Source organism: Arachis ipaensis, chromosome B09, assembly GCF_000816755.2.
Source record: "Arachis ipaensis cultivar K30076 chromosome B09, Araip1.1, whole genome shotgun sequence".
In the NCBI taxonomy this organism is placed as follows: domain Eukaryota; kingdom Viridiplantae; phylum Streptophyta; class Magnoliopsida; order Fabales; family Fabaceae; genus Arachis; species Arachis ipaensis.
Window position 1 is genome coordinate 1,310,025 of NC_029793.2, and position 8,491 is coordinate 1,318,515.

The 8,491-nt window shown below is 29.9% G+C and overlaps 3 protein-coding genes and 1 long non-coding RNA gene across 4 annotated transcripts in view; 1 reads left to right on the forward strand and 3 right to left on the reverse strand.

Annotated features, from left to right (window-relative positions):
- Positions 1 to 3,834, forward strand: part of LOC107618042 — a 16,515-nt gene extending 12,681 nt beyond the window's left edge. Inside the window, exons 2-3 of the long non-coding RNA XR_001615126.2 lie at positions 589 to 595; positions 3,598 to 3,834. This is a non-coding gene — a long non-coding RNA (uncharacterized LOC107618042). The remainder of the gene's footprint in view (positions 1 to 588; positions 596 to 3,597) is intronic.
- LOC107618039 (cinnamoyl-CoA reductase 2) lies at positions 1,706 to 4,548 on the reverse strand. The gene is made up of 6 exons (XM_016319964.2): positions 4,287 to 4,548; positions 3,955 to 4,124; positions 3,259 to 3,444; positions 2,965 to 3,130; positions 2,369 to 2,555; positions 1,706 to 2,039 (listed from the first exon to the last, which is right to left on the reverse strand). Exons 1-6 carry the CDS (start codon positions 4,414 to 4,416, stop codon positions 1,898 to 1,900), a joined length of 981 nt encoding a protein of 326 aa, XP_016175450.1. The 5' UTR covers positions 4,417 to 4,548; the 3' UTR covers positions 1,706 to 1,897.
- Positions 4,883 to 5,364, reverse strand: LOC110262421 (cinnamoyl-CoA reductase 2-like). Its single transcript, XM_021110465.1, has 2 exons — positions 5,185 to 5,364; positions 4,883 to 5,056 (listed from the first exon to the last, which is right to left on the reverse strand). The coding sequence occupies exons 1-2, from the start codon at positions 5,362 to 5,364 to the stop codon at positions 4,883 to 4,885; spliced, it is 354 nt and encodes a 117-aa protein (XP_020966124.1).
- LOC110266234 (tetraketide alpha-pyrone reductase 1-like) lies at positions 5,857 to 6,474 on the reverse strand. Its single transcript, XM_021110466.1, has 2 exons — positions 6,213 to 6,474; positions 5,857 to 6,050 (listed from the first exon to the last, which is right to left on the reverse strand). Exons 1-2 carry the CDS (start codon positions 6,340 to 6,342, stop codon positions 5,857 to 5,859), a joined length of 324 nt encoding a protein of 107 aa, XP_020966125.1. The 5' UTR covers positions 6,343 to 6,474.

Below are 8,491 nucleotides of genomic sequence, written 5' to 3' on the forward strand. Positions count from 1 at the left end.
GTGTCGAAATTCTATTTATATCTTAAAAAAATATATAATAATTCCAATTTACATTATAATTATATTTGTGCATGAGAGCTTATAATAGTGTCTATTTTGAGAGCTTAATTAAACTAGAGTTCCTATTCAACGAAGGATTTAAGAAAATGGCTTTAAAAAATATATCAATATTTTTTGGTGTCTAAAAAAACAAAAATAAAAAATAAATAATATATTAATTTGCTAGAGGAACCAATTTAACTGCTAAAATAAAAGCATGGTCAGCATAAAAATTCAAGAACATTTATTTTGAACAATTAATACGAATTTGGACTTCTTAAATGTTGTCGGTGCACACATCACTGCAGAAATCACTCAGTTTTTTTTTTTTTTTCCTTACCTATAGTGTGTAAGATATTGTTTATACTCTCATTTAAAATAACTTTTATTACCAACCGAAAATTCAAAACGATTAAATAAATTAATTGAGCTGGTTGTTTTGCAAAGTATTATTACTAATGCTATGCATTTGTGTTTTAGTTATTAAATCCTTTTTGTTTTTTTGGGCACAAAAGGAAGGTTTTTGGTTACATGGAAAAGTCCTTTGAGATTGAAAGTTCAAACATTTTTCAATTCAAACATTTTTCAATCAGTCAAAAGCCAAAACTAAGAATGTAGAAATTTGCATCCAATTGAAAAAATTTGTGTGTGGAGAAAAAGTGCCACAAATTGGAATTATGTTCTTAAAAGTCAACTACTTAATTAGAATGTGCATTATCTTTTAATTTAAATAGATAAAGTAATGGTAGCTGCAGTCAGAATCAAAATCTTTTAAAGAGGTATATACTTTATTGTGTTGTTAGGTTTGAATTTCATGACTTCAAATTTGATATGAAATCACTTTTACAGAAACTAATAAACATAGATTACCTGGCTATGCAGTGTGAATCTCTTTGATATGTTGCAATAATTGAGGATTACATTATGTTCAATGCAGCTCAAGTTTCTCTTGTGACTATAAAGCTTGTTCAAGACTTATTGAATATGTTTCACAATTTAGGGCTTGTTTGGGTGAGCTTTTAAAAAAAAGATCTTTTTTTGAGTTATCTTTTTTTAAAAGATCTTATAGAGAAGTAAAAGTAATTTTATGTTTGGATATCTCATGTAAAAAGATCTTTTTATCAATCAATTATGTTTGGGTATAACAATATAAAAGTATTTTTTTGTTTATTTATTACATGAAAAACATCTTTTTTTAAGAAAAAAAGATCTTTTAAAAAAAGATGTAAATTACAGCTTCTCAAAAAAGATCTTTTTTTTATTTTACTAGTGCTTTTACTTTTACTACTAGAAATTTGCCAAACACGTTAAAAAATAAAAAAAGACCTTTTTTCATTGAAAAAAGATTTTTTTTTAACAAAATAATGGCGCCTAAACATGCACCTAAAAAGATTATCTGCGAAATCAAAGAGTTGCTCAAGATTTTAGGATTCCATTGTATTCAATACAGCTCAAGTTTCCCTTGTGGTGATAAAGCTTGCTCAAGACCTATTGAATACGTTTCACACGTATTAAAAAATTTCAAGAGAGTTTAATTTTGATGCACTGACGTACAATCACATCTGTTCTTTTAGATGATCATTCACGCGATCAATGTGAAAAGTAGTTACTTTTACTGATATGACATCGCGTAATTGAATGTATGTGTAAAACTATTTTAATTTGAGAACATTGGCCTTATATTGGGGAAAAGGGCCCTCTTTTTAAGCATGAATTGGTCATATAAAAACAACATCAGTGATCACACAATACAATCACATTGCAACAACTGAAACATATTCATTCACAAATCCCTTCCAATAGGGAGATGCTGAATAACAAACAGAATTTATTTATTTTATTCCAAGACCAACAAAGTTTACTTTGATTGCAAGAGACCAGCTTCTTTATAGCTCTCAACAGCATCAGTGAGTGTCTCCTCCAATGGCTTGTATCTCCAACCAAGCCTCTGTAGTTTCTCTGAGCTTAACTTTGTTTGATGATCATCCACCTCAACAAAGCTACCAATAATGCAAATTGTGTTTAGAATTGATACTAACAAGCAAAAGTTCTGTGTTTCCTAAAAGTTCATCCTTTTGTCATAAATAAGATAAGAATTTAATTTTGATACATTGCCCGTGTATTCAATTACGTAACGTTACATCAGTAAAAATAACTATCTTTTTCACATTGACCCTGTAAATAGTCATAAAAAAACAGATGTAATTGCACGACGGTATAAAACGCTTTACACTGTCAGTGCATCAAAATTAAACTCATAAGATAGAAATTGGTTTATCATTGATAATTGAAATTTTTCATCATAGATCATGGGGAAAGTGAAGCTTACTTTGTAGGGTAGTTGTAGTTTGGATATTTACTCTTCAATTTCTCCACCATATCCTTTGCTTTAACAGGGTGTGAAGTGCATATATATCTCCCTTCTGCTTCAGGCTTTTCATAAGCCAAAAGAATTGCATCGGCTACATCTCGCACGTCAACTATCCAACGATGTTTGTTCTCCAATGATTCACAACCTTAAACATGAATTCATATATACATTTCAAAAAAGAGAACTATGGATGCTAAAAGTTATAATTTACAACTAGAATGAAACATATGACATCACTAAAAATTGGTGTTTAGATTAGTTTACTTCATGGTCAACTAAATTTACAAACCAAACTTGGAATCTGCTTGCACAAGAGGAATTTTATGCCACCTTTGTTGTTCATGCGTCTCAAGATTTTAATTGTTTGCACTTTAAGGTATACGAGAAGAGCTTCGAATGAACCACACCACAAAAGTTAGCTATTTTAACCGTTCAAGTCTAGGCCGGTGCATGATTATCATGTAAAATAAGATCAAGGTGGCTTTATAACTAGCACTGCAGAGTAAATAAACTAGCATATTGTAGAAGACAGTAATAATTAAGCATTTAAGCACCTTTCAAAATCTTGAGGAGAACCAAGCTACTTGCATTCACAATAGATGACCTTAAAATGGGTCCAAGCACAAGGGTAGGACAAATGCTCACCACATCAAGCCCGGTTCTTTTCGCAAAGTCTAGGGCCTGCTCTTCAGCCTCTGTCTTGGAGAAGCAATACCAGTTCTGAATCATAAAAACTTGAGAGTTTAGTCATATATAACACAGATGTTCTCTACAACTGATACGGTTGTAATTATAAGACCAATGACAAATTCGTATCACAAGCATATATGTAACAGAATTATACTAACATTGGATTTTCTGCAATAGTCTTTATCAGACCAACAAGATTCATCAATCACTTTGTCATTTGGAAAATTTGGGTTCATGAAAGCAGCGGCTACAGATGACACATAGACGACTCGTTCCACTTTAGCTTCAAGAGAAGCTTCAAGCACATTGGTAGTTCCCTTGACGGCGGGCTCAATCATTTCTACCTGCAGAAATTTCTACTACTACTGGCATCATTGATTCCACCGGGAAAATGTGTTAGAGATATAATCATTCATGTTGCTTCTTTCTATTAGCTTAAGTTTTTGGGACGAGTGATTTCATGACATGGTATCAAAACTCTATATCCGAGGATCTAGAATAGCATAAGGCTTATGCAAAAAACAAACCCAAAAAAGACTCTTGCTTGAGAGGGAATGTCGGAGATATAATCATTCATGTTGCTTCCTCTTATCAGCTTAAACTTTTGGGATGAATGGTTTCAAGACAAAATGAATATATAGGCCTCACACTGGTTAACATGTAAATTGGATAAATAAGAACATAAACACAACATTAACTCCACAACCATAATAATTTTCCCATTAACCACAAAACTAATGCTACTGCAGATTTGTCAAATGAACTATTTTGAAGACAATGATCAAACAAAATAAATCCTTTAAGCTTTGACATAAATAAATCAAAGAGTATTATGATATTAGAAGATTCCATGCCTCAGGGTTGGTTGATGTTGTTGAAGGCACAGGGCAAGCAACATGGAAAACAGCATTGCATCCAGCAATTGCTGACTGAACTGATTCATAACTCAACAAATCTGCTTTGAAGAGTTTAAGATTCTCAGAAGCTCCCTCAAGCTTCATCAAGTGAGCATATTTCTCATCACCTACTCACAAATTAAAACAAGTAATAATAAATAAAATTATAATTTTGTATTGAGTTTAGCATTAACTCAAAAGAGTATCTGCAAGAGATTAGTAAGAAAACAAAATTATGAGAGTGGTTTCAATTTAGAAAAAGAAATAAAATGGGGATTGGTGAAAAGTACCAGGTTGTCTAACAGTGCCATGAACGATGTATCCTTTGGAAAGAAGAAACTTAACAACCCAAGAAGCTAAGAAACCTCCTGCACCAGTTACGCATATTTTCTTCTTTGCTGCAGAAGCTGCCATTGCCATTTTCCTTCCTTATCTCAAGCTCAAGTAGAGTTCTTTTCTTTGCTTCTTTCTTCAATCTTTGCCTCTTGTAAAGAATCTTCTTAGTTTTTCTATTTGAGTCCTGAGTCAATGTTATATTGTTTGTTGGATTTTGTTATATATAAAAGGCAAGTGACACGCCACGTTTTACAAAAGAAAAAGTATAAATAACCAAAAAAAGAAATGCATGTGAATGCCACGTTTTAAAATACGATTATATTACATATATACTAAAATTAGCAACAAAAATTAACTACTAATATAAAATATGTTAAAATATAAATAAATATTAAAAATAAATTAAACTACATATATATTTATACATAAATATATTAGTGATTGATTTTAATAATTAATTTTAGTGTATAAATAGTATTTTTATTTAAAATATCATGCACTGCAGAGTAAATAAACTAGCATATTGTAGAAGACAGTAATAATTAAGCATTTAAGCACCTTTCAAAATCTTGAGGAGAACCAAGCTACTTGCATTCACAATAGATGACCTTAAAATGGGTCCAAGCACAAGGGTAGGACAAATGCTCACCACATCAAGCCCGGTTCTTTTCGCAAAGTCTAGGGCCTGCTCTTCAGCCTCTGTCTTGGAGAAGCAATACCAGTTCTGAATCATAAAAACTTGAGAGTTTAGTCATATATAACACAGATGTTCTCTACAACTGATACGGTTGTAATTATAAGACCAATGACAAATTCGTATCACAAGCATATATGTAACAGAATTATACTAACATTGGATTTTCTGCAATAGTCTTTATCAGACCAACAAGATTCATCAATCACTTTGTCATTTGGAAAATTTGGGTTCATGAAAGCAGCGGCTACAGATGACACATAGACGACTCGTTCCACTTTAGCTTCAAGAGAAGCTTCAAGCACATTGGTAGTTCCCTTGACGGCGGGCTCAATCATTTCTACCTGCAGAAATTTCTACTACTACTGGCATCATTGATTCCACCGGGAAAATGTGTTAGAGATATAATCATTCATGTTGCTTCTTTCTATTAGCTTAAGTTTTTGGGACGAGTGATTTCATGACATGGTATCAAAACTCTATATCCGAGGATCTAGAATAGCATAAGGCTTATGCAAAAAACAAACCCAAAAAAGACTCTTGCTTGAGAGGGAATGTCGGAGATATAATCATTCATGTTGCTTCCTCTTATCAGCTTAAACTTTTGGGATGAATGGTTTCAAGACAAAATGAATATATAGGCCTCACACTGGTTAACATGTAAATTGGATAAATAAGAACATAAACACAACATTAACTCCACAACCATAATAATTTTCCCATTAACCACAAAACTAATGCTACTGCAGATTTGTCAAATGAACTATTTTGAAGACAATGATCAAACAAAATAAATCCTTTAAGCTTTGACATAAATAAATCAAAGAGTATTATGATATTAGAAGATTCCATGCCTCAGGGTTGGTTGATGTTGTTGAAGGCACAGGGCAAGCAACATGGAAAACAGCATTGCATCCAGCAATTGCTGACTGAACTGATTCATAACTCAACAAATCTGCTTTGAAGAGTTTAAGATTCTCAGAAGCTCCCTCAAGCTTCATCAAGTGAGCATATTTCTCATCACCTACTCACAAATTAAAACAAGTAATAATAAATAAAATTATAATTTTGTATTGAGTTTAGCATTAACTCAAAAGAGTATCTGCAAGAGATTAGTAAGAAAACAAAATTATGAGAGTGGTTTCAATTTAGAAAAAGAAATAAAATGGGGATTGGTGAAAAGTACCAGGTTGTCTAACAGTGCCATGAACGATGTATCCTTTGGAAAGAAGAAACTTAACAACCCAAGAAGCTAAGAAACCTCCTGCACCAGTTACGCATATTTTCTTCTTTGCTGCAGAAGCTGCCATTGCCATTTTCCTTCCTTATCTCAAGCTCAAGTAGAGTTCTTTTCTTTGCTTCTTTCTTCAATCTTTGCCTCTTGTAAAGAATCTTCTTAGTTTTTCTATTTGAGTCCTGAGTCAATGTTATATTGTTTGTTGGATTTTGTTATATATAAAAGGCAAGTGACACGCCACGTTTTACAAAAGAAAAAGTATAAATAACCAAAAAAAGAAATGCATGTGAATGCCACGTTTTAAAATACGATTATATTACATATATACTAAAATTAGCAACAAAAATTAACTACTAATATAAAATATGTTAAAATATAAATAAATATTAAAAATAAATTAAACTACATATATATTTATACATAAATATATTAGTGATTGATTTTAATAATTAATTTTAGTGTATAAATAGTATTTTTATTTAAAATATCATTATGTATTCACATTCTTTCGTTAATTTTTTTTTCAACTATACAGCTTTAGGTTTCTTTTCCGTAGTTGTTGAATAGGATTGTTTATGAAAAAGGTTCTACAATGGCACTGTAATGTTCCTTCCTTTTTTTTTTTTTATCAACTAACCCAAAAAAGTCTGTGAAGCGTATACATCTAAGTCCAACTGATAATTATTCTTTTCATATATTATCTAGGAAAAATTATTGTAAAAGACCATTAATAAAACATAATTAATAAGAATGATGGTTAATATTAAAATTATTAAAAAGGATTAATTTATATATTATTAAAAACAAAAATAAAAAAAAAATATTGAAAAGATAATATTATCCCAATAATTTCTTTTCTCTTTCTTTTTGTTTTTTACTTTTCTTTCTCCATCTGAATGATTTGTTTTATGTTCATTGTTGACTATTTTATATATGATAATGATAAGACATTACTATATTTTCAAGTCCTAAGTCTTATGTTTTGTGATTGACAGTAACAAATGAAGAATAAGAATTTGAGTATGATAGACAATTAGAAAAAAGAGATATATTTACAAAAAAAAATAAATAAAAAAATAATCTAAAAATATATTTATCTTTTCACAAAAAAAATTAATCCTTCTCTTTAATATTATAAAATTATTTTTTTTAAATATTTTTACATTAAAATTTTTTTTAATAATTAAATCTTTTTTATGGTCCTTTAGAATAATTTTTTCTATTATCTATTTAAATTCGATTTTGAAAGTTGAGTATTGAATTGTATGCATCTATTTTTTGTGAGTGATCCACAAACTAAAAACATTTCGAGTCTAAATTGAGAGATGTCTTTTATGGGGAAAAAAAATTATTTAAAATGTGCATACGTTGTAAGACATGTTAAATTGAGAACATAACGATAACACAATCATGCGACTTGGGACTAATACGACACAATTTCGTGAAGGAATCAATGAACCGACAAGACTTTGAAAGTGAATAATGATACTATGATAGTGACGTGGAGACTACCAAATTATTTGTATTAAGAAAAGACCATTTGCATAAACAATAATAGATTTGGAAAAAAAAAAAAACTAAAAAAAGAGTAGCTAAGTAGGTAACTAGGTATTAGATGTGAAATTTCTTTGTGAACTCGAAATAGTCACAACTCAAAAGACACACGGTCAATAAATACTTAAATAGCATGAAAAAATTATCCAAACTTCTTATTCCAAATTAATTTCAGGATAATGTAAACAACCAGGCAGGAAAAATAAAACAGATAAGCTCAGTTAAAATTATAAAAAAATTTAGGAAGCCAGCAACTTTGTTAAATTCTGACCAGCATATAACCAGCAAAGAAAAATAAGTCATTACATGAAATCTCACACCAATCTCACACCATTAAAACCATCATTGATGACTATTTGATGACTACAAATCACAAAAATTACTGTCCCCTAACATTCCTCTAAAATTATTATATAAATACCAACATACTAGGGTTTCAAATTCTGGGTTGTGCACCCAATAAAAACTTGTTTGGATGAACTTAAAAAAAAAACAAATTTCAAGCGATCTTTTTTAAAAAAATAAAAATAATTTTATGTTTAAATATTTCATTAAAAATATATTTTTATCTAATAATTATATTTAAATACAATAATATAAAAATATTTTTTATTTATTTATTATGTGAAGACATCTTTTTTTAAGGAAGTTTTTTTTTTAAAAGATATAAATGG